Below are 26,136 nucleotides of genomic sequence, written 5' to 3'. Positions count from 1 at the left end.
CACTCAGCCACATTTATGGCCACCAGAAGATGACAGCAGTAGAGTTGTCCTTGAAAGCTAACAAAGTCAATCAGCACAGCTAGCTTCTGCCCAACATGTATTTACCTGGAGCTGTGGGCAAACACCCAGCTGCTGGAGCTGGCCATGACCCCAGCAGAGTGCTGTCAGAGGTGACACTGCCAGCTGCAGAGGGCTCAGAGCCAGCTGAGGGAAGAGGCTGCCCACTGCCTGACGTCGGTGGGGCAGTTGGGATAGAGCTGCAGAGCATCCATGATCTGGTTGTTGTCCAGGAGCAGCCTCATCAGCACGTACTCCTTCTGAGCACGCACAGTCGGCCTCTCTATGGGCTTGACCAGCTCCAGCTGCAGCAGGTGCTCAAAGGCCTGGCAGAGAGACCAAGAATCAGGGCAAGGAAGAACAAGGCTGTGCTGCTATCCAAGGAGACCTGGACAGGCTGGAGAGCAGGGCCAGGAGGAACCTCAGGAAGTTCAGTGAGGACAAGTGTAGGGTACTGCATCTGGGCAGGAGTAACACCAGGCACCAGCACAGATGAGAGGTTGTCCTGCTGGAGAGCAGCTCCATGGAGAAAGACCTTGGAGGCCCAGTGGACAGCAAGTTCTCCATGGGACAGCAATGTGCCCTTGTGGCCAAGAGAGCCAATGGGATCCTGGGGTGCATCAAAAGTGTGTCCAGCAGGGCTAGGGAGGTTCTCCTCTCCCTCTACTCTGCCCTGGTGAGACTACACCTGCAACACTGTGCCTGGTTTTGGGCTCCCCAAGGGAGTCAGGGACCTGCTGGAGAGAGTCCAACAGAGGCTATGAGGATGATGAAGGGACTTGAACATCTCTCCTGTGCAGAAAGACTGAGAGCCCTGGGGCTGTTTAGACTGGAGAAGAGAAGGCTGAGAGGGGATCTGATCAGTGTCTGTCAATAGCTGAGGGGTGGGTGTCAAGGGGAGGGGGCCAGGCTCTTTGTGGTGGTGCCCAGTGATAGGAGAAGGAGCTACAACAGGTACAAGCTGGAACACAGGAGGTTCCACCTCAACATGAGGAGACACTTCTGTATGGTGAGGGTGATGTAGTCCTGGAACAGCTGCCCAGAGAGGCTGTGGAATCTCCTTCTCTGGAAAGACTCTAAACCTGGCTGGATACATTCCTGTGTGCCCTGCCCTGGGTGACCTTGCTCTGGCAGGGGGGTTGGACTGGATGACCTCCAGGTTCATTCCAGCCCCTACCTTTCTGTGATTCTGTGGTTCCAGGCTGTGGTGCTCATTTGGAGTGACAGAACCCTGCGATGTGTGATCCCAACAGACATTGCAAGCACCTCTGGTTTAACTTTGCTTTTCTTCTCACATAGTGTCTAGAACCTGGTGTGGGTGGCACTGACTGGGAATGACACTGTAATTCAGGGACACTCACTGGGATCTCCCATTCTGAGCACACCAGGGGAGGATTTCCAGTGTAGGTGCAACTGAGTGATGCTGGATCTAACACCAAGGCTGCTCAGCTTAAAAACTGATAGGCTGGAAGATGCTTTGGCCACTGAACTGCTGGTCCTTGGGTTAGCTTCATGAGCTGGAAACATCACACCTGTGTGAGCAGCTGCACCACAGCAGGGTTGTGCCCTACCCCCAGCTCCCTGGGCAGAGCCTGGCCAAGTGACATCACAGGAGTGACAGCTCAACAGCCTGTGGTTGGCTGAGGCAAACCCAGCCATGCTGGACTGCAAACCCATTCCAGGTACCAGTCAGACCCACCGGGACTGGATTAAGGGAAGCAGGTTTTTGATGTGGAAAGATCATAGAATGGCTTGAGTTGGAAGGGACCTTAAAGATCATCCAGTTCCAACCCCCTGCCATGGGCAGGGACACCTCCCACTAGATCAGCTTGCTCAGGGCCCCATCCAGCCTGGCCCTGACACCTCCAGGGATGAGGTATTCACAGCTTCTCTGGGCAACCTGTTCCAGTGTCTCACCACCCTCACTGTAAAGAATTTCTTCCTAATGTCCAGTCCAAACCCACCCTGCTCCAGTTCCACACCAGTCCCTCCCCAGCTCTCCTGTAGCCCCTTCAGGTACTGGAAGGCTGCTCTAAGGTCTCAGTGGAGCCTTCTCTTCTCCAGGCTGAACAGCCCCAGCTCTCTCAGCCTGTCTTTGCAGGAGAGGTGCTCCAGCCCTGATATCTTTGTGGTGACCTCTGAACCCTCTCCAACAGATTAAGTTACATTTTGGAGACCTCACTTCTAACCAGAAGTGAATGAGCAAGCTCAAGACACCAACACCAAGGTCTCCTTTGGAAGCCATTTCTGACAGTCAGTCCTGCTGAATCCCAGTCCTCAATCACTAAAGCTCACCTGAAGGAGATTACTCCTGCTGGTTCTAAACTTTCCCACTTAATTATTTCCAGCTTAGCCCAGCCTGGAGCTCCTCCAGGTCCTGCCCAAACCCACTACCCTGGGTGCCTGCTCCCAGAGCAGAGAGTCCTCCCTGCCCTTAAGCACTCAGGCTTGGTCCTAGGGCTGCCTGTGACTGCTCAGAGCTCTGCATGAAGGAAAAAAAAAAAAAACCACAAACCAACAAGTAAATCATTTAGGATTAAAAAATTTCCCTTCAGCCTCACCTTCATGACAACTGGCTTCTCAAAGTTGTTCATGCAATGTGCCTTCCTCTGTACAAACTTCTGGAATTCTGCATCAGTAATAGGGAGGGAAAAAAAAACCCAACAGAGTTATTTGGGGGGAAATGAAATGATTTGGTGGTTGTGAGGTTCAGGCATTTCTCTCACCATTGTAAACCATCTGGAAATTAAATGGTTCTCCTTCATAAACATCATTCAGGTGCTTCATGGCTATTATTAGGCAGATTTCCAGGACAGACAAACCTAGAGGGACAGAGAAGAGCTCTATAAATATTTCTCTGAAGCACAAGCAGTTCAGGTACCATTTGTGCTCCTCTTTGCTTTTGTGCTGCAGGTCTCACAGGCCTCACCTCTTTGTGCTGTCTAACAGGAAAAACATTCCCAGCTTTGAGAATGTTTGCTTTCCAGATGTTTGAAGCAAGAAGGCTAAGAAATGGGCTGCTTCCATCAAAAAAGAAATGTAAGTATCAAGGACCATCACTGCTGATGGCACAAGGTGGCACAGGACCTTCAGCAGCACCAGGACAATGTCCCTGTGACTGCAGCTCATCATGACAGGAGTTTGAAGAGGTTGCTCACTGTTCAGAGCTAAGGATGTGACACAGGGAGCGAGCTCCCTGGTGCTAAGGAGGCTTTAGGAATCACAACCCAACCCCTGTATACTCTGGGAGCCCTAAGGAAGCAGTGGGCTAAGAGAACGCATCAGGAAAAAATTCCTCCCTGAAAGGGTTATCAAGCCCTGGAGGAGACTGCCCTGGCCCAGGCCACCCAGGGAAGTGGTTGGAATCATCAGCCCTAGAGGGATTTAAAAGCTGTGTAGACATGGTGCTGGGGGCCATGGCTTAGTGGTGGACTCTGTGGTGTTAATGGTTGGACTGGATGATCTTCAAGGTCTTTTCCAGCCTAACCATGCCCTGACTTCTGCTGAGCAGGGAAGCAGTTCCTCCTGTGTCTGTGTTCAGGCTTGGTATCAGCAGCAGGACATCTCCACTTCTGTTACACAGGTCCCCAGCTGCTCATCAGAGAAAGCTGAAGGGTAGTGCTCAGTGCATCCCATCTGGGGAGACCCTGGAGCAGGTGAAGCACAACCCAAACAGAGGACTGAGGGCAACACCACCTCAGACACAGGTAAGCACAAGCTGCAGCTCAGAGAGCAGAGAGCTCAAGCACACCCTCACATTTTCTACAGCCCCAGGCACAAACCAGTGCCATTCTCCTAAGGTTTATTTCAACAGCTCCCAGCCAGAGTGCCTGCAGTGTCCTCCAGCTCCCAGCACTGGCAGGAGGAGGTCAGCATCTCCCCTTTCTCCACCATTCACACTGGGTAGAGCATGGCATTGTTTTGGTGGGAAAAGACCTCTAAGATCAGAGTGCAGCCATCAACCCACCCCCACCATGGCCACTACACCATCTCCACCTGAGTTTTGAGCACAGAAATGCTGCCCAGGCTGCTTTTGTCACCTAGCCTGCTTCCTTCAGCCCAGCTGCTGGTGCTTTCCCTGGCTGGCACTGCAGGGCCACACAAGCTGTCTGTGAGCCTGCATCCCTCTGCAGCAGGAGTCAGCTCCCCTGTTGTGTGATCCCCTGTCTGGTTGGTTTGGCAGTGTTGTAGCCACACACACTAGCAGGGAGCAGACTTCTCAGGTGGATGTGTTCCCTGCACAGCTCCTGCCAACAGGGGACACTGCCCTGTACAGCATCTCTCAGAGGCTGCTCCTGGCCTGGCTGACTGGCTGGATGCTCCTGCAGGGTAAAAACTGGCTGCTGGCTGGGCTCAGGGAGTTGTGGTGAATCAAGGTAAGTCCAGTTGGTGGCTGGTCACCAGTGGTGTTCCCCAGGGCTCAGTGCTGGGGCCAGGTCTCTTTAATGTCTTCACTACTGATCTGGATGAAGGAATTGAGACACCCCCCATAAGTTTGGAGATGACACTAAATTGGGTGGCAGTGCTGATCTGCTGGAGGGAAGGAAGGTTCTGCAGAGGGATCTGGCTTGGGTGGATTGATGGGCTGAGGCCAAGGGCATGAGGTTCTACAAGGCCAAGTGCTGGGTCCTGCACCTGGGTCACAGCAACCCCAGGAACACTCCAGGCTTGGGGCAGAGTGGCTGGAAACTGCCTGGTAGAGAAGGACCTGGGGGTGCTGGTTGACATCATCTCAAGATGAGCCAGGGTGTGCCCAGGTGGCCAAGAAGGCAACCAGCATCCTGGCCTGGATCAACAGTGGTGTGGCCAGCAGGAGTAGGGAAATGATTGTGTTCTGTACTGGGCTCTGGTGAGGCCACAGCTTGAGTACTGGGTTCAGTCCTGGGCCCCTCACTCCAAGAAGGACTTTGAGGAGCTGGAGCATGTCCGGAGAAGGGCAGCAAAGCTGGGGAAGGGTCTGGAGAACAGGGCTGGGGAGGAGCAGCTGAGGGAGCTGGGGTTGCTTAGTCTGGAGAAGTGGAAGCTGAGGGGAGACCTCATTGCCCTCTACAGCTCCCTGAAAGGAGGCTGGAACCAGGCAGGAGTTGGTCTCTTTTCTCTAGTATCAGGTGATAGAACAAGATGAAATGGTCTGAAATTGTGCCAGGGGAGGCTGAAGTTGGAGCTTAGGAACAATTTCTTTGCTGCAAGAGTGGTCAGGCATTGGAACAGGCTGCCCAGGGAGGTGGTGGAGTCACCATCCCTGGAGGTGTTCAAGAAACCTGTGGCCATGGCACTTTGGGCCATGGTTTAATGGCCATGGTGGTGTTGGGTTGATGTTGGACTTGATGACCTTAAGAGGTCTTTTCTAATCCCAACAATTGTATGATCCTAGCAGAAGGATTTCAGAGAGGGACCTGGCCCACCCCATTCTCCTCGGGAACGTTCTGTGGGAACAGCCAGGCTTTACCATGCACAATGTTTGCTCTCGAGTCGGCTCTGCAGTGCTTGCTTGCCTCCTGGAGGTCTGCTGCAGTGACAAGTGGGTGGTGCACAGCAACCTTGCACACAGCCAGCATCTGGGAAGAAAGCAGGAGGTGTCTCTTGATGTCAGCACTGATTAGCAGGCATTTTTTATCTTGGAGATTGGAACTCAGAACAAGGCATGGCCCCTGGCAACATGAATGAGCAAACCCTGCACACGCAGCAGGCTCATACTGAAACCCTTGGAAAGAGCTGGTAGCTACAACCACATGTTGCCAGCAAGGTTCTCCCAGACTTCAAAGCCTCCTGACTAAAGGAGGTAACTACTCACCAACTTGATCCTGGTGTCACTGGATTAGCACAGCTCAGTGACTGCTGCAAGAATGCCTTAGAGCTCTTGCAAAGGTGCAGAGCTGCAGCACACCCATGTCACCAACACCAGGAGAGGCACCACTCAGTGCACAGAGCACCCTTCAGAGCCTAGCCAGCAACAGCCTACAGCTACTTGTCCCCCAGAGTGAGTTTTGAAGCAGTGTCAGTTAATTAAGTACAGGCTGAGCTGAGTTTTGAAGCTGTTCGTTGGCACACAGCAGCAGGCACACCACTTGCTTGCTCTTCAGGACTTTAAGTATCTGCCTTCTAAATACTTTAATATTCATCAGCTGAACAAAAAAAAAAAAAAATAAAGGGTTTTGGTGATCACCTCCTGCTTCTGCAGGTCTGTGTGAGGAGAAACTGCTCATGTTTTCTTGTTTTCTCTAAGGTCTCACTGAGAACATGCACTGCTAGCTACCACCAGGCTTCTCCAGTCTTCCTTCTCCCTTTAGATATCAAAAGGCTACAGGATTGTTCAGCCTTCCAAAGGTAAGGAATGAGTTAAGGTTTTTGGGTACAGACAGTGCAGGTGAGAGGTTGACCTTCTGGAAAACAGCTCTGTAAAGAAGGACCTGGGAGTGCTGGTGGACAAGAAGTTCACCATAAGCCAGCAATGTGCCTTCATGGCCAAGAAGGCAAATGGTTTCCTGGGGTACACATTCAGAAGACTGGGGACAGCAGATCAAGAGAAGTTCTCCTTCCCCTCTACTCAGCCCTAGTGAGGCCACAGCTGGAGTACTGGGTCCAGTTCTGGGCTCCCCAGTTTAAGAGACAGGGAACTACTGGACAGAGTTCAGCAGAAGCTCTGAAGATGCTGAGGGGCCTGGAGCATCTCTGTGAGGAGGAAAGGCTGAGAGCCCTGGGGCTGTGGAGCCTGCAGAAGAGCAGCCCCAGAGGGGAGCTGAGCAATGCTCAGCAAGAGCTAAAGGAGCTGTGGGGGGCAAGAGGCTGGGGCCAGACTCTGCTCAGTGGTGCCCAGGGACAGCACAAGGGGCAATGGGCACAAACTGGAAGCCAGGAGGTTCCATCTGAAGATGAGGAGAAACTTCTTTGGCGTGAGAGTGCTGGAGCCCTGCAGCAGGCTGCCCAGAGAGGTTGTGGAGTCTCCTTCTCTGGAGAAATTCCAAACCCAGCTGGACACTGTGATGCTGGGCAAGCTGCTGTGGGTGCCCTGCTTTAGCAGGGGGTTGGACTGGGTGAGCTCCAGAGGTCCCTCCCAACCCTCACTATGCTGGGATTCTGTGAGAAATTTAGAACATGCTGAAGACAACCATTCAGAACTTCAGCCTCAGGTCTGACTCCCCTTGAAGCTCAAAGGGAGGCTGCTTAGGTGGCCATCAGCTCTTTCCCTGGCATTCATTCAGGCCACCCAGACAAAATTGGGTGCCCTTAAACTAGAAATAATCTGCAGTCTTGTAACAAAATCAAGTAAACAGAGGACTTCCAAAAAAAGTGTTTCAGAACTAGAGCAGGAAGTCTGTGATCTACTTTTCAGAGTGGCTAAAGACCTAGTGGTGGGAAAAGCTGTCAGCACTGGAGTCCAGGAACAGCCCACCACAGAGCAGAAGGTTCCCATCAGAACAGTGGCACAAGACAAGCAGGTCCATGCAGTGGGCTTTCACACTGCTATTTTGAGCTGGTTAAATAAGTGTTACTTCTCTTCTGTAATGAGTGCTCACACTGACTCTGTGAAAAAACATGAAAAAAGAGTCCCACCAGGAGAGCCTGACCACGTGTTAAGCTTTGGCTCCTTTGTTGTGACAGAAGGAAGTTCACCATCAGCATTACCTCCTACTCAGTGAGCACAGAAGTCTCCTCTCAGACTTAACAAGGAGGCAGCAGCCTAATTTTTCCCCACCCAGTGAGGATGACTTCCTTCCTTTTCCCCCCACCCTGAGATAACTGGGAAGGGTTGAAGCTACCAAGTAATGTTCTGAGAGCTTCCTCAGGCCCTCCATGCCAGACAATGTGGTCTCTGGGCTGATCAGAATTAACTTCCAGCTCCCTCTTTCTAGGGATTAGTAGCCTCAAGCTTCCAGCTTCTCTGGATTTAAAAGATTATAATCACATTTCCTGTACTAGTGTTACAGTAATGGATGAATTCAGGACAGCATCTGGGCTACCTGAGCTGCTCCATATATGAAAGCAGCTCTGGAAAACAAAGTGGTGCCTAATCAGACAGTTCAGGAAGTGATTTTTTTTTTTCCTCTCATATTCTGCAGAAGAAATTAGAACTCATAAAAGCAAACAAAAGCATTTTTTCTGGGTGAATAATGAAAACAAAAGCATGTTTTCTGGGTGAATAACAAGACTGCAGGGACATGGGAATGCACAACTAGTCCAGAAATGCAAGAGTCTGTGCTCAGGAGCACTGAGGAAGAGCAGCAGTCTAGGAAAGAGGGATGACAACAGCAAAATTTTAGCTCTGAGTGACAGTTATTCCAAATGCAAATTCTGTCAGAAGGGCAGAAACCTATGCAGGGAGTTACTCAAGAGTAGTTCCAGAAGCAGGCCAAGTAGACAGACAACCCCCAAGAGGGTCATGAGGAGGACCACGTGGAGAGTGTAAGAATACATTAAGAGACCATGGCAAAAAAAAGTGGCACCAAAATGTCTGGATCTTTGAAGAAGACATTGATGAAGTGAAGCTGGTTTAGTATAGTGAGAGATCACAGGATCAGAATCAGAATCAAGAAGGTTGGAAGAGACCTCAAGGATCATCGAGTCCAAGCTGTCACCCTACACCTCATGACTATCTAAACCATGGCACCAAGTGCCATGTCCAATCCCCTCTTGAACACCTCCAGGGATGGTGACTCCACCACCTCCCTGGGCAGCACATTCCAATGGCCAACCACTCTCTCTGTGAAGAGCTTTCTCCTCACCTCCAGCCTAAACCTGCCCTGGCACAGCTTGAGACTGTGTCCTCTTGTTCTGGTGCTGGTTGCCTGGGAGAAGAGACCAACCCCCACCTGGCTACAACCTCCCTTCAGGTAGTTGTAGACAGGAATGGAATTGCTTAGGTGGGGAGGGACCTCAGAGATGAGCTACTCCAACCTCTCTGCCATGGGCAGGGACACCTCTCCACTAGACTCAGCTGCTCAAGGCCTCATCCAACCTGACCTTGAACAACCCCAGGGAGGAGGCATTGACAGCCTCCCCAGGGAGCCTGTTTCAGAGTCTCAGCACCCTCATATTGAAGAACTTCCTAAGCTCCACTCTAACCCTGCTCTCCCTCAGCTTCAAACCATTCCGCCTTGTCCTGTCTCTAAACACCCTTAGGAGAAGTCCCTCTCCAGCCTTCCTGTGGGATCCCTTCAGGTATTGGAAGGCAGCTCTAAGGTCCCCCTGGAGTCTTCTCCTCTCTAGGCTGAACACCCCCAGCTCCCTCAGCCTATCTTCACAGCAGAGCTGCTCCAGCCCTTGGACCATCTTTGTGGCCCTCCTCTGGTCTCGCTCCAGCAGCTTTGTGTCCTTCTTACAATCCTCACAACGGAACTGCTATAGAAATGGGAGCTATACCAATACATTAAATCAGGCCTGCAAGAAAGCAGTGCTGTGAAAAGCCTGCTGAACAAAAAGATGCTTCAGGTAAAGCTCTGGCAACTGGCTTGAAAAGCAGTGAAACCCAGAAGTGTTTAAGGCTACTTGGAGCCAAGGCGATGTTATATCCACATCCAAGCACATACCAACAGCAAGTGGAGCGAGCGCAGGTCTTTACTGTGGTGAAAGAGGTTCTGCAGCACTTCCTGCACAACTTTATCCTCTGTCAGACACTGAAAAAATAATCATAAAAATAGAGGGATATTTTAATCACCTCAGCAAACCATTTGATGCCTACCTGAGGACAGAAGGCAGCTCATTTTCAGGAAGAGCTCAGCTCATGCTTGAATACAGAATTCTTCATGTCTAACCTTTTTGGTTGTCTTTGTGACACTTCCAATTTTTAAAGGCTTCGATTTCAAAGACTTCCAATTTTATGCCCAAACTTCAATAAGCAAAGAGTTTTCAATCACAATTTATTCCACATCAAACTCAAGCAGCAATATGCAATACTTATCTTAGGGAAAGGATTCCCACTTACAAATTGTGGTCTTGTTTTAGCAGTTCTACCCCTCCCCCCAAAAAAAGCAAACCCAAGTCTAAAAAGCTTTAAATACCTGAATGTTGCTATTCCATTTTTGTGCAAAAGAGTCATCAGGAAATTTAGCAGGAAGAGAAAGCTGCTCCTTGAATATCTTAAGGTATTGTTTGAAGTCAAAGGAATTCAGCAAATAGATCTGTCTGTGGGAGAACCTTGATTTTACTCTCTTCTCCAACAGCTCCAGGATATCCTTGGGGGAAAAAAAAAATAAAGAAGTCAGAATAATAGTTTAAAAAACAGATGTGTTTGCTACAGTGAAAACAACATAAGGAAACAAAGTAAACTGTGTTCAAAAAAAAAAAGAGAATTATTAACTATTCAGGCTTAAAATGTTCTCACTAGCCCTTTGCTAGGGATTCTAAGGGATGTGCCTTGCAAATCCTAAGGAGGAGTCATTTCTCCCCAGCTGCATCACTTAGTTGCTAAGAAACCCATCAGAACAGCTCCACAGATGATGTCAATACTTCAGTGACTTCAGCCTGCCTTCCAGATGCTTCAGCCTATCCCAGCTCCAGAGGAGCTGCCTGGTGGCTCCACAGGTTGGCAGCTGTCAGTTCAAGGGCATCATGAGACTGGAAGAATCCAGCTTAAAAAAAAAAAACCAAAACCTTCAAAGCCAGTATTTACCTTCTGAGATTGTCACACAGAACTGAGCCAGTCTGCCATCGAGTTGTTGAAGATGATAGAGAGAAGCTTACTTCTCTGAGAACCCAAAACAAGCTGTGGGATTCATCCACTTGGAGAAACTTGTCCCAGTTTTATGGGACAGAACATTTTCTGGGACAAAATAATGATACTCCTAGACTGTAGGAATGTTGGGTGAGCCTTTTTGAAGTGTCAGGCTTTGTCACATCTTGGTGTTTTTAGTTGGCACTACAAAAAAACCAAAACAGGCCCCAAACAACCCAAAACCTCATCCAACCTGGCCTTCAACACCTCCAGGGAAGGAGCATCCATGACCTCCCTGGGCAACCTGTTCCAGCATCTCACCCTCACTGTAAACAATTTCTTCCCTATCTCTAGTCTAAATCCCTTCTTCCAGCTTCAGTTCATTCTTCTCTTGTCCTGTCACTGCAAGCCCCTGTAAGAAGGTCCCTCCCCAGCTCTCCTGTAGCCCCTTTCAGGTACTGGAAGACTGCGCTAAGGTGTCCCTGGAGCCTTCTCTTCTCCAGCCTGAACAGCCCCAAGTCTCTCAGCCTCTCCCCAGAGGGGAGGTTCTCCAGCCCTCTGATCAACTTTGTGGCCTCCTCTGGCCTCACTCCAACAGTTCCATGTCCTTCTTGTGTTGGGGGAAGCAGACCTGGACAATGCACTCCAGGTGGGGTCTTCTTGCTCCTCCTAGCAGTAAAATTGGAAGCCTTTGCAGATTTTTGGTCATGTAAGTTTCTCTCAGTATAAATTATTATTAATTTTTATCTCCTTCACCCTGATTCCCATTGAGAAGGGAGAAAAATAGTTAATTCAGAAAAGTCTCTCAGTAAATTAAGTAAGGTTCCAGGAGAAGAAAAGAGGAGAAAATATTTAAGGTCTTTAAATCAGCTGAACACGTTGACTGAGAGAACAATTCCTTACCTGCCTACAGGTGAGTCCAACCACTGTGACTGGAGTCTGTGCTGACTGGGACACATCAAAGAGGTTGTAGAGCAGTGTCTGGTTCTTGTGATGGACAAACAGATCAAACTCATCCAGTACAAACAGGACTGGACAACTGCTGGCTCGATCTCCTGAGGTGGCAATTTTACAAGTCAGGGTGGCAACATCACCATCAGACTTCCAGCCCTACAGCCTTCACAGGTTCCCCTTTTCACTGTTTACATATTTGCTTTTAGCTTTTCTCGAAGGCAGCTCAGAGGGCCCCTCACTCCAAGGTGGTCATTGAGGTGCTGGATGGATTGTGTCCAGACAAGGGCAACAAAGCTGGTGAAGGCTCTAGAGCATAAGAATTGTGAGGAGCAGCTGAGGGAACTGGGGTTGTTCAGCCTGGGGAAGAGGAGACCTTCTGGCTCCCTACAACTCCCTGACAGGAGGGTGGAGCCAGGTGGAAGTCAGTTTCTTCTCCCAAGGAACAAGTCATAGGACAAGAGGAAATGGCCTCAAGATGCACCAGGAAAGGTTTAGGTTGGATATTAAGAGCAATTTCTTCCCCAGAAGAGTTGTCAGGGCCTGGCCCAGGCTGCCCAGGGCAGTGGTGAAGTCCCCACCCCTAGAGGGCTTTCACAGTCATGTAGGTGTGGTGCTGAGGGCCATGGTTTAGTGGTGGCCTGGCCGTGCTGGGTTAATGGTTGGACTCTATGATTTTAAAGGTCTTCTCCAGCCAAAATGATTCTGTGATTCTACAAGCACTGCTACAACAGTAAAAATTAAAATGGGTAAGCTTTTGTAGAATTCTGCCAAGCATCATTTCTGCTTCCAGAGGCAGACAGATTTCTATGGCCAATGATTTTTTTTTTTTTTTTTACAACCCTGCTATTTTTAATGACTTATATCTGGATAAAACCCTCTACTTCACAGCTGACCCTCACCTGCCAGCATCAGTTATGGAAGGCATATTTTGGTTAGTATTACGTATTTTGGTCCATTATTTTATAGCTCTGCCATATTGTTCTCAATGTTGGTCAATAGCTAAAGGGTGAAGAGAAACAGGTTGGGCCAGACTCTTATCAGTGGTGCCCAGGGACAGGACAAGGGGCAACAGGCACAAACTAGAACCCAGGACGTTTTCCTCCAGATGGGGAGAAACTTCTTTGGTGTGAGGGTGCTGGAGCCCTGCAGCAGGCTGCCCAGAGAGGCTGTGGAGTCTCCTTTCCTGGAGAGATTCCAAACCTGCCTGGACATTATGGACCTGCTGTGGGTGGCCCTGCTGTGGGGTTGGACTGGATCATCTTCAGAGGTAACTTCCAACCCCCACCATAACAGGATTCTGAGATTCTAGGGGTAGATTTCTCCACAGCATTTGTATGAGTAGATGAAGACTCACAGCCATGCTAAGTTTTCAGCCCCAGGACAAAGACATAGAGTTTCAGAGCAGAGGCTACATGTGCTTACCTTTCCTTAAAGCTTCAAGGAGGAATGCAAGATTTTCAGCAAAACTGCCCTAGACAGAAGAGAAAAAAGAAGCCTCACAACAAATTTTCAATGATTTTTCAGAATTGTCTAACTACATCAAGTTCAGGTATGCAATGAAGGCCATCTCCTTCTGAACTCCTGCTTTAAAAACCAATTTTTTCCAGTCTGAAAACCCCAAACTAACTGCCTCAGGGGGGAAAAAAAAAAAAAAGAAAACAAAAAGTGATGAGAAGAATGCCTACACTGCAAGGAGCCCTATCTTTCCTTAAATACCTTTGCAACACTCATTTTCCATCTACACACCTGCAAAACCTGCCAGCTCAAGTGATCCACTGGGAACGATCAGCGTCCAGTTTAATTTGCAACCTTATTACCTAGATGAAAGCACCAAACATTCATAGAATCACAGAATGGTTTGGGTGGGAAGGGACCTTTAAAGGTCATCTAGCCCAACCCCCCTGCAGTCAGCAGGGACATCCCCAACTAGAGCAGGTTGCTCAAAGCAACAAGCAACCTGACCTGCAATGGTTCCAAGGGATGGAGCATCTCCCACCTCTCTGGGCAACCTGGGACATGGTCTAACCCCTCTCAGCATGAAAAAAACCTCCTTGTTTCTTTCTAGCCTGAATTTCCCTCTTAGTTTATAAACCCTCACCCCTTCTTCTGTCACAACAGGGGCATCCACCACCTTGCTGGGCAACCTGGCAGAAAGCAACTAACTCCCGTGACCGTCCTCCTTCCATTACATCCTCTTGAAGCACACAACTTGTGAGGTGGGAAATAACTACAACTGAAGACTACAAGCACCATCCATCAAGGCAGAAAAGGCAATTTCATCTGTGAAAGCAAGTTGTGGAAGCTAAGAAGGGAGAAGTTTCTATGGAGAGAAGGATGGACAGTCCTGAAAAATCACTTTTTTTCCATGCCTGTGTGTAACTAAAGCAAGGAAGATGGTGGAGAGTTGGAGGCAGTGCTCCACAATAACTTCCTAGGGATAACTACAGGGGAAATAAGCATATTTAAATCCAGTTTTGCCTCCAGCACTTTTGGTAGTAAAACTGTGGACTTTGAAAGGTTGTTGTAGTTGTCTGGTGAAAAGGACAACTCATTCAGGCAGCCAGGCTGAAATTAAATACTTGCTATTTCCTTTTATTACTGCAGCTGGATTTGGGGAAATTCTAGCTCACCATCAGAAAGGGTTTTCCATTCTCTGTGTCTAAAATCATTTGGGCTAAGTAATGAAACCAAAGCAAAATTTAAGCAGCAAGGGTTTCCAGGATATAAATAAGCAAAGCCTGAACTTCATCTTGTTTTCCCCACTGCCTCTAACCTCGGTCTCTGGTTTCTCTCAGCTAAAGTAACACCACCTTCTGCAGATTTCCAGGTGCAACTGATGAAAATAAACCTCATCCATGAAGGTTTCACCTTTCTCCCCTCTTGACATGGCTCACAACTATGTAAACTCTGCCAATCTCCAAAGCCCTGTCTGGGAGCAAAGGAGAAGATGCTGCTGAGAAGGACCTTCCATCACAGCAGGAGATGGCCTCTTGAGAACACTCACTAAATAACAGGTAAGAACCAGAGTAGCCCAACTTATTTCATGCTCAGGTGAGTGTAATTTCATCTGAAGCACTGCAGTTATGCTCTTTATTATTCACTTGATTACTAATGACAATGAGTTTAGCATCTTTGGGAAAAGGTCAATAGAAGCAAATATTTCAAGAGAAACTCTGCCAGGTGAGAGCTCTAGGAGGCCTGAAAGGATTTCTTATGAACTACAAGAGGTTGCAAATATACTGAAAGACACAGCTTTTTGGCTGGTTAATTTGCTTACTCTTTGTCTTGAAATGTTAAAGCTGATGTTTCCAAAATAGTCTAAATAAAGTCTCCTTGGAATGCTCAATATTTGTTTTGAAGGTAGCAAGGTGGGGTTAGACTCTGTTTCCAAGTGATAGGACAAGAGGAAACAGCCTCAGCTTGTGCCAGAGAAGGTTTAGGTTGGACATGAGGAATGATTTCTTCACTGAAAGGGTTGTTACGCACTGCAGGGGGCTGCCCAGGGCAGAGGTGGAATCCCCATCCTCCCTGGAAGGGTTGAATAGCTGCAGAGATGTGGTGCTGAGGGCCATGGTTTAGTGGTGACCTGGCAGTGCTGGGTTAATGGTTGGACTCTATGATCTTAAAGGTCTTTTCCAACCTAAATGATCCTGACTCTACGATTTAAAGTAAATGTTAAGGGAGCCTCCCCATCCTCCCCCTTCTCCAAGGTAGAGATGATGTCTTTTAAAGGAGTCCCAGGATGCATTATTAATGCTGCTCAACCAGGAAAGCCTCACATTCAGCACTTGTGCAGAACACAAGCATTTGTTGGTGTTTGTAAACCAGGGTCCTCACAGGGAAATGCTGACACAGTTCATTACCACCATCAATTATTCAATACTTTAAAAGAGAAAGCTTTGAGAAGACTAAGCCAGCCCATCACAGTTTTGCTAGCAAACTCTCAAAGCCTTTTCAGTCTCAAGGAGCTGCTTTCTCTAAAGCTAGTTTTCTAGGCAAGGATTTTTGAGGGAGATAAGCAAAGAGTGTAATGAAGTTGGTACTTACAAAAACTTTATCCCCCACCACATTTTCCAGCTGCAGCTGTCTGGTGATCTCCTTCAGGGCGACTTTATCATTAGTCTGCAGAAGCCCTGGAAGAAAATGATTGTTCATGAAGAACTGGCAGTTCTCTTTCACTCTTAGAAGCTGTGCCTAGAGCCACTGGAAACCAATCCAGAAGCTTCTCTCCATTTCCAGCCTTTTCAAAGATTAATATTAGACAGGAATTTTCCATAGGTAATGAATTACCTCAAACCATTCATTCATAACAGAACTGATTATCACCATTGTGATGTCATTAAAAGCAAAAAAGCTCTTTTTACACAGAGAAACACAAAGGCAGGGAGGGAATTTAGAGCTGAGGGATCAAGGTATCTGGAATCAAGGCTGGGTTGCAACTGTTGCAACCAAACTTTTGTTTCAGTGTAAGTGATACACAGCAACTAAATGTGACCTAGCATTTGAGCACTGCTGGTTTACTTGCCATTCAGATGAACTTCCAACAGGTTCTCTTGAACTTGTTTCATTTCCTTGAGGTCTTTCAAGGCATGATTTAATAACTAGGAAGGGGGAAAAAAATGTAATTACTTCAAAAGATGGATCCATTAAGAGTAAGAAAAGTCTATAAATGGCTGTTACATAGGAAACAGTACATGCAGTTTCATCAGGTAACATTGGGTTTGGGGTATTTTCAAGACAAAAACACTACAAAGCCAATTTTGCATTCCTTAGCATGACTGTAGAAATTTTCTTTGTTCATTCTGCTGAATGAGAAGGGAAAGAAATAGAGAAATAACTCCAGTTTTTCAGTCACTTATTTGTGGGGTAATATCAAGGATATGTGCCTTTTAAAAAAGTTTTAAGAGTTTGAGATGTTAAGAAAAATTGCCTCTTGAGTGAGCATAGTATTTGGCTTCATGCTTCATTAAATGTTCTTTTCCTCTTGAATTTAGGAAGCAGGAGACAAAATTAAATTGCACAGAGTTACATCAACTACTGCTCCTAAAATTCTAGGGTCCCAAAGTTACAGTCCATCAAGAATTTGTGCTTGGTAAAAGCTGTAGGGAACTTGTATTAAAACATGTAGTGTGGCTTGGTTTTGGTTTAATTTTTGTTTGTTCATTGGTTTGGTTTGGAGGCTTTCTAGTTGGTTTGGTTTTTTTTTTTGGTTTGGTTTTGGGTTTTTTTAAGTTAGATCAACTTAAGTAGTGGAGAATTGGCCTGTTCATGTTCTGGCCCAGAAGTGCAATCACATCCTAGGCTGCATCAAAAGCAAGCATGGCCAGCAGGCCAAGCAAGGTGATTCTGCCACTTCACACTGGTGAGACCTCACTTGGGGTGTTGCATCCAGCTGTGGTGCCCTCAACACAAGAGGAACATGGACTGATGGAGAGGGTCCAGAGGAGAGCCACAAAGATGATCAGAGGGTTGGAGCACCTCTGCTATGAGGACAGGCTGAGGGAGCTGGGGGTGTTCAGCCTGGAGAAGAGAAGACTCCAGGGAGACCTTGGAGCAGCCTTCCAGTACCTGAAGGGAGCCTACAAGAAAGTTGGAGAGGGACTGCAGAGATAGGACAAGGGACAGTGGTTTTAAATTAGCATGAAGTGCACAGGTGGAGGAATCCTTATTTGCCACTGGTTTATCAACTCCTTCCTCACCACCACTTCAACAGCATTTTAGCAATTATCCTTCTTGTGAAGCACCATGAGTGACAGAAGGTAACAACAGAGATTGGTTTTGAAATGGAAACCAAGAGAGCTATCAACACACTGGCAGAATGACTACTGTCAGCTCCAGCAGGGGTATGTCTACCATCTATTAATTATTATTTCTATTCAACTGTACCTAAAAGCTTGAAGGCTGCTTGCTTGGGCACTTGAGAAGAATCCTGAAGTAATTCTTTATTTTTTTTCAATCTTAAATACTTTTTGCAGCCAACCTATTTATCACATGTTATATTCACATCAACATAAAACCCCTTTAAGTCTTTGCACAGTATCGAAAAATGAAGCACTTAGGTTAATGTCATCCCTTGATACGCCTTTAAAATACAAAGGTTACACTTGTAAACTGCAGCTACCACACAATATTCTACCTCCTACTATTTAGGTAATAATATAGAATCAAAGAATCATTTTGGTTGGAAAAGATCTTTAAGATCATGAAGTCCAACCATTAAATGTGTTCTGTGACAGCTTTAAAAGAGGGTTAAGGTATCTCACCATTCTCTACATAAACAGCTATGTAGAAATTTAACCCTTGGTCTACTTCTTTTAGTTTTTTCAGTCATTTTCCCAGTGGAGGCCCAAAAGCAATAGAAAGGTAACTTGTAAAGAGTAAGCAAAACATGCCTCTAATTGCAAAGATGAACTCCCCTGTGGCAAGAACCATTAGAGAATGGTAATAGGAGAAGTGCTTAAAGGAGGAAGAATCTATGATGTAGTCAGACCATTGAATAACAAATTCAAGTTCATCACCTAGATCAACCCGTCTGCAGACAGCAGGGACATCTGCAACTAGAGCAGGTTGCTCAGAGCCCCAAACAACCTGACATGCAATGATTCCAGGGATGGAGCATCTCCCACCTCTCTGGGCAACCTGGGACAGGGTCTCACCACCCTCAGTGTAAAGTATTTCTTCCTCGTACTTCACCTGAATCTCCCTCTTTTAGTGCAAACCATCACCCCTTGTCCTGTCACAACAGGCCCCAATAAAAAACCTGTCCCCAGCTTTCTTAGCAGCCTCTTTAAGCAGTGAAAGGCCGCCAGAAGGTCTCCCTGGGGCCTTATATTCTCCAGGCTGAGCAACCTTAACTCTCTCAGCCTGTCCTCACAGCAGAGGGCTTGCAACCCTTGGATCATTGTGGCTTCCTCTGGAGCCATTCCAGACGTCTATGTCCTTCTCATGCTGAGAACTGCAGCGCTGGACACAGTACTGTAGGTGAGGTCTCACCAGAGCAGAGAGCAGAATCACAAAGAGAGGCAGAATCACAAACAGGACAGAGAATGCTTTGAAATTATATGCAAACCATCAGCAATTCCCTCTTTAAAAGCAGGCAGAGATGAAACTTCTGCTGTAAAAGCTGCTGGGGTTTCAGTGAGGCTCTTTCTCCCCCTCATGCTTAATTTGACCTTGTATAAACTTTTAATACATGTTTATACCGCAGTCTTTCCTGATCCTCGGGGTCCAATAATGAGGACAGAATTACTTTCTCCATGAATTGTAGTTCGTTTCAGCAGTTCCAGCAGGTTTCTGTGTTGACAACAGCAATAGGTTAAAAAACTTCAGACAACGTTCACTGAAGCTGTGGAAAATTCAAAGAATCTTTAGAACATAAGAGAAAAGTCGATACACTTCAGCTTGCTCTCAGAGCCAACACTCGAGGCAAGCAAAACACAATAAAGGACAAAAAGCTGAGTGATCAGATCTCTTAAAATACTTTAAAATATTAAAACATGCAGAAGTTGGGAGTATCACTAATTTATTAAGTCCTACAATTCCCCACTGTGAACAAACAGACTTCAGTAAGTGTTTCTGGAGAGAAAATAAAAAATGCTTTGTGTGACTCCACTGCAGGTCATGAAAAAGGCAGCCTGGCAAAAGCAGAGTCAAGGAAAACCTGGACACAAGGTAAAATTGATCACCTAGTGCAATCTATTCACTCAGAGAATCTTGCTCAAACTGATGATATGTTAAATTTAGTCATTCAAAGCTTATGAGTAGCAATACTGAACTTCTAAATTCATATTCTGTTGCCACCTAAAAGAAAAAACAAAAAACTCTAAATTATCTTCAGGTAGACTTTCCACGTGGTATCATATTTTAAAGTTCCTACAAAAGATATTGACACTCCAAATCCCCAAATGCTTTAAAAGGCATAAATTTAATTTGCTGCCATTTTTTCTTTTAGAGTATTGACATCATGCAGTTGCTGCTTAAGGAGTGACAGTCATCATGGAACAGCTGTAGCTATGGTTTTGATCACTACTTGAAAGCTAACTATAGCCAAGAGCCCTGATATGAAGGGGGAGAAAGGGGGAGAGGAAGGTAGTGGGGAGAGAAAGGAGGGGAGCAAAAAGGGGGGAGAGGAAGGTAGTGGGGAGAGGAAGGAGGGGGGCAAAAAGGGGGGAGAGGAAGGAGGGGGGCAAAAAGGGGGGAGAGGAAGGAGGGGGGCAAAAAGGGGGGAGAGGAAGGAGGGGGGCATAAAGGGGGGAGAGGAAGGAGGGGGGCATAAAGGGGGGAGAGGAAGGAGGGGGGCATAAAGGGGGGAGAGGAAGGTGGGGGGAAAAAGGGGGGAGAGGAAGGTGGGGGGCCCAAAGCGGGGAGAGGAAGGTGGGGGGCCCAAAGCGGGGAGAGGAAGGTGGGGGGCCCAAAGCGGGGAGGGGAAGGTGGGGGGCCCAAAGCGGGGAGGGGAAGGTGGGGGGCCAAAAGGGGGGAGAGGAAGGTGGGGGGCCAAAAGGGGGGAGAGGAAGGAGGGGGGCAAAAGGGGGGAGAGGAAGGTGGGGGGCCAAAAGGGGGGAGAGGAAGGTGGGGGGCCAAAAGGGGGGAGAGGAAGGTGGGGGGCCAAAAGGGGGAAGAGGAAGGTGGGGGGCAAAAAGGGGGGAGAGGAAGGAGGGGGGCAAAAAGGGGGGAGAGGAAGGAGGGGGGCAAAAAGGGGGGAGAGGAAGGAGGGGGGCAAAAAGGGGGGAGAGGAAGCTGATCACATTTTCTCTCCTGTATAATCCACCAAGAGTGGCAAATTAAGCAGCAGACAGTCTGTAAAGTGTTTTCCAGAATTCCAGTATGAAGAAGAGGGGCTTGGTTTGTGGCATACTAACATCATGGAAACACATTTTTCCACAACAACAATAAAATGGCTGTGTGGGCTTTGCCTGTGTATCACACTACTTTTTATTATAAACAGAAGTGTCAATTTCCTTCCTATAACCTCACCTCAGGTGCTTCAACCTGCATAAATTTACTCCTGGAATACTGGATTGTTTAAAACAACTTAGATATATATTTGTTATAAGAAGAATTTGATCTGAAGCTGTAAAAGGACTAATCATAGAACCTATTGTCACAGTAGGTCCCTGCTTCCTAACTCTAACTTCTGCATCTGGATGACCCCAAAAAGAAGCTTTAAAATACTAATCTCTGCTACAAGAAACATGCTGTTGTCAGCCAAGGTTTCAGGCTTGCTTTTAACACAGTTCCAAATAAACAGGAGAAAATGTGAAGGAGATTCACAGTAAGAGAATTTAACTTTGGCTTCATCAGGTCACTGAAAACAGAATATGCACTAAAAGTATCTTTCCAGATCAGAAAGACATGGTTTGGGCATTAGAAAATGGAAACAAGAAATCCAGAACTCAAAGCCTGAGAAAACAGCAAGCAGCAGCTCTACAAAACCCCTTAAAATCTGAGACAAATGATTTTTGGAAGCTTCGAGCTGCAAGTTGTTTCAAGCTGTGTAATTTAAAGAAAGAAACAGCAGAAAATTCTAATTTTGCCTGATTTTCTACTGTGCTTGAAGGAGAAATTCCTTACCATTTGAGTCTCCTCACCCACCTGTACTGATGCTCAATCCCAAAGAGTTTTCCAGTAGCATAATGACAATAGAATCTCTCACGTAAGATTTTTTGCACCTATGGATATGACACAAGACAGAAAGAATGATCAGAGTGCTTTGAACAGCAGAACACACCAATGATGCCACAACAGTAACAGAGGTTCCTTTCTGGGGTGTAGCAACTACTCTGTGACACATCTGTCATCGTATCGGGTGTTCCAAGTCAGAATCAAGTTGCAATAGACAGAATATTTAGAATCGTAGAATTGTCAGGGTTGGAAGGCACCTCAAGGATCATCCAGTTCCAACCCCCCTGCCATGGGCAGGGACTCTTTCCACTAGATCAGGCTGCCCAGAGCCACATCCAGCCTGCCTTTAAGAACATCCAGGGATGCAGCTTCCACCAGCTCTCTGGGCAACCTGTTCCAGTGTCTCACCACCCTCATGGGGAAGAACTTCTTCCTGACATCTAGTCTAGATCTCTCCTCCTCTACCTTAGATCCATTTTCCCCAGTCCTATCACTACCTGACACCCTAAAAGTTTCCTCCCCAGCTTTCTTGTAGCCCTCTTCAGATACTGGAAGGCCACAAGAAGGTCTCCTGGGAGCCTTCTCTTCTCCAGTCTGAACAGCCCCAACTCTCTCAGTCTGTCCTCATAGCAGAGCAGCTCCAGCCCTCTGCTCATCCTCATGGCCCTTCTCTGGACACCTTCCAGCACCTCCAGATCTTTCTTGTAACAGGGGCTCCAGAACTGGACACAATGATCCAGATGGGGCCTCAAGAGAGCAGTGTAGAGAGGGAGAATCACCTCTCTCAACCTGCTGGCCACACTTCTCTTGATGCAGCCCAGGAATTTTTTTAGTACATGGGCCTACCTTCCTGTTTAGTGACTGCTGTGTCTTCATGGTATAACTTCATATAGGCTTTGCTATCAGTTTGGCTAATTTATTAAATCAATTTTCAGTCCACAGGTCTCCTTTCCTTTTCCCAATCTCTGCTGGAGAGGGGTCACTGAGCCATTGAGCAACTGCTAGTTTTCTGGGCTGTAGGTGTACATGGGTGGCTCACGTTGAGCTTCTCATCCACCAGCACCCCCAAGTCCTTTTCTTCAGGGCTGCTCTCAAGCCAGGCCCTATCCAGCCTATATCAGTGCCTAGGATTGCTCCAACCCAGATGCAGGACCTTGCACTTGTTCCTGTTGAAACTCATGAGGTTGGCATGGGCCTACCTCTCCAGTCTGTCAAGGTGTCTCTGGATGGCATCCCTTCCTTCCAGCAGCAAAGAGAAAATTCAGTTCAGTGATAGCAGTATGTGTCTTTGGTCCCTTCTGCTACCATTTCTCTCCTAAAATATCCTAAAATACCTGCACACTCTATCCTTTCATAAAGCTTGGTGGCCAATGTTAAGCATTCATTGCAAAAGAATGTCAGAGACTCAACTACAAAATGTTAATGAAGTCCAAAATCAATCTTGCCTTTCAGCCTAAGTTAATGGTCATTTGAGCTAAAAACCAACTATACCATGATCATGCACATCTGTGTCATTGCTTTTCCATTCTCTGAATCTGAGTTGGCTCATCTTCTCCCCACGTGGTTTTTATACCTTCTTCAATTGCACCTCTATCTTGGTTTTGCCAAGAGAGAAGCACAGACCTCCATGGGCTGCAGGTCATTAGCAGTTTGAAGTCAGCCAGGATAGCTCATCTGAGTTGGATACAGGTGAATCCCATCCCATAAATGTCACAGTACAAAGGGGGAAGTTTGCTGAGGAGAGTGGAGTCTTTTGCTCAAGCTCCTTTTCCTTCTCCTGCCTTCAAAGACTGCTGTGTCTTCATGGTGTAACTTTATGTAGGCTTTGGTATCAGTTTGATTAATTTCTTAAATCATGTTTCAGTCCACAGGTCTCCTCTCCTTTTCCCAATCCCAGTCTCTGCTGGAGAGGGGTCACTGAGCCATAGATCAACTGCTGGAGTTTAGCTTGGGCTGTGAGCTAAACACAGCCAACCTCCTAACTAAATCCTTTCTCATTTCACCTGAATCCTTAAGAAATCATGGGAAAATTCATTGTTGCACCTCAGGTAAACCTATACTGAGGCAATATTGTACCACGAAGGTTTTGTGGTTCCTCTCACCTCGCAGAGTAGTTACTGGTTCATGCCTGTTTGGGCTGACCACACAGTGTTCTGAGGTGCATTACGAACAGCCTCTAAGTACCTTGAAAATGTCTTTTAATGTTTAGCTAATTTATAATGGAATCATCACCATCAGTTCTCAGTGGCTTTGGTTTAAATATAGATACCTGTGGATGCATCTCTGTGAAGTACTCCTCAGCCAATTCAAATACTGGCTAGAAGAACAACTAATCTATTTTGATGCTAGTTACACCCTATGAAAGGAATAACTGTTTTTAATATGAGCTGTCTATTTGATTTTTTCATCTACTAAATTCTTACTGATTTGACTTCCAGATTTGTTCTGTGTTCATGAACAGCATTGTCTGTCCACAAGTGAAAAGCCTTTCCTTCTGTAAGGGGATTTTACAGCTAAATGAAGGAAAGGTATTAAAGTATAAGAAACTAACCAGACGTAATTTACCACAAGATGTATCACAATTTCTAGGTAGCCATTTTGAGAAAACAAGAATAAAAACCTAAAATACATCTGGAAACTGCTTTGGCAGCTGCTGTCTTGCCTCATCTAGGCTGCTAAAACATAGTCACCTAGATTCTGATTCACCCTTCAAACTGGAAGATAAAAAGTCTGTTAGATAAAAATAGATGCATGCAAATCTGTTGCCACAAGTGGCTGTAAAAGTGCAAGACCATCCTTTACTATTTTTACTAAGGCTCCAAAAAAGTAGGTCATTGAAGCAAGCAAACATCTGGTGAGAGGATAAAATAAATACAGAATGTACTAAAAAAACAACCCACAATCACAGCCCAAGATTATATCAAGTCCCTCTATATGACTTTTGAACTGGTCTACTTAAACCCTGCAGAATGATACGGATGGAGACGTTTAATTACTTAAAGCCAGCTAATAAAGATATTACTAACCTGTGAAATGCATTCTGCACTGGCTCCACTGATCTCCTTTGCCTTGCGTTTACTCATTGCAGTTTTCATCTTTGATTAAGAAAGAGAATACAAAATTACCCTGCATAACATTGCTTTCCAAGTAAGTTTAGTCAACTCAGTTCAGTACAGCAAGCAGAAGAGTTGCTCATTCACAAGGAATTAAGTTGTAGTGAGTGTCATTTCTTAACTGATCAAGATGTAGTGGTTCACCTTATTAGTAAAATAAATATTTTAAGTTCCTTTCTGACTAGATGAAGTCTCCTTTTAGATACACCTACTGAACAGCATTTGCTTTCATTTTAACGGTGTTTAAGAGAGTTTGCAACAGTTTAAAGTTTGAAATTTGTTTCTGCAGCTGGAACAAGCTACTGCAACATGGTAACTAACTCCAAGAATTAGGTTTTTATAGGAACAAGTGGCAATCCACATTTGTGCTGGTGCAGCTTTTGACGTGCAGCAGGAGGACAATTCTCCTTTGTGCTAACAGAAAGGTTCACAGATTTGTTCTGCGACTATTTGTTCTTATTTCAGCCGGGTGGTTTCCCTCCTCTCCTGGTTTTGCTCCCGTTGCAAGCCAGCACTGCTCAGTCCCCTGGCACAGAAGCCATCCCTGCGAAGGATCAGACTGGCTGCTCAAAAATGAAGTAGTTGCCACGGAAGCAGATGCCAAAGATTGCGAGGCACGAGAACACAAAGCTAGAGAAGCTGAACCGAAGCCATTGGATTATTTAAACTGAAGTGCAATTGAATGATAGAATGACTTGGGTTGGAAGGACCTTAAAGATCATCCAGTTCCAGATCCCTGTCATGAGCAGGCACACGATCCATGAGACCAGGATGCCCCAAACCCCATCCAGCCTGACCTGGAATGGTTCCAGGGATGGAGCACCTACAGCCTCTCTGGGCAACCATTCCAGTGCCTCACAGCCCCGTCATAAAAACATTCTTCCTTCTCTCTAGCCTAAATCTCCCTTTTTCAGTTTCAATCCATCACCCCTTCAGCTGTCGCAATAAACTGAAAAGATTAACAAACCAAAAAGAATATCCACCGGACGAGGAGCCTGCCCTTCCCCGTTTTGTTAGCCGCGGCTCGGTAAATTACACCGCAGCCACTCTGCCGCCCATAGCCGCCACTTCCAACCAACTCGCATCCCGATCTCGTTCTCCTTCGTGCACTCTCAGAGGGAGGCGTCGCTCCCGCCTCACCCCCGATCGCCACCGAGACCTCCCGCTGTGGCGGCTCAGAGACGCTGCAGCGAGCCAGCAATCTCCCATCACAAGCGGAGACGGCGGTGAAGGGGCTGGGGAGCCGCACCCTCCCAGTTCCCGGCACGCTCCGTAGCGAGAGGTCCGGGCTGAGGCACCCAATTCCCTTCCCGCCCGCCGCTCCCTCACCTGAGGCAGCGGCAGCCGCCGATCGCGTGCCCGCCCCGCCAACGCGCTCCCGGCAGCCAGCGCGCCTCTCGGCCCGCCCTCCCACGTGACCTTCCCCTGTACTTCTTCCCTCCCACTTCCGCCCCGGCCCGTCCCCACCACTTCCTTCCGTCCCTAAGCCGGATCTGCTTCCGGGTACGCGCAGGGCCCTATGGGAAGTCACGTCCCTCCCTCTCCTTCTCCCCCCCCCGCGGCCTCCCGAGCTCCCCCGGGGCGCATGCGCAGTGGCTGCCTCCCCTCTTCCTCCCCGGCAGCGCCGGAGCCCCAGCAGCCGGAGCAGCAGCAGCAGCTGATGATGAGGAGCGCGGGGGGGGGCGGGGGGGCCCGTTATTTATACCGTTAAAGGGACAGGCCGCTAATTCCGCTCGGCAT

At 47.3% G+C, this 26,136-nt stretch overlaps 1 protein-coding gene across 1 annotated transcript; it reads right to left on the bottom strand.

The window, feature by feature from the left end:
• Positions 1-72: 72 nt before the first annotated feature.
• On the bottom strand, positions 73-24,378 carry ORC4 (origin recognition complex subunit 4). The gene is made up of 13 exons (XM_054380927.1): positions 24,310-24,378; positions 21,254-21,330; positions 18,865-18,955; positions 16,188-16,263; positions 15,710-15,795; positions 13,085-13,133; positions 11,612-11,763; positions 10,056-10,229; positions 9,585-9,671; positions 5,507-5,615; positions 2,784-2,879; positions 2,619-2,686; positions 73-383 (listed from the first exon to the last, which is right to left on the bottom strand). Exons 1-13 carry the CDS (start codon positions 24,376-24,378, stop codon positions 195-197), a joined length of 1,323 nt encoding a protein of 440 aa, XP_054236902.1. The 3' UTR covers positions 73-194.
• Between the last annotated feature and the right edge of the window lie 1,758 nt (positions 24,379-26,136).

This window comes from Indicator indicator, chromosome 5 (genome assembly GCF_027791375.1).
Source record: "Indicator indicator isolate 239-I01 chromosome 5, UM_Iind_1.1, whole genome shotgun sequence".
In the NCBI taxonomy this organism is placed as follows: Eukaryota; Metazoa; Chordata; class Aves; order Piciformes; family Indicatoridae; genus Indicator; species Indicator indicator.
Note: the sequence above shows the minus strand (reverse complement) of the source record. Positions and strands in the feature narration are given on the sequence as shown.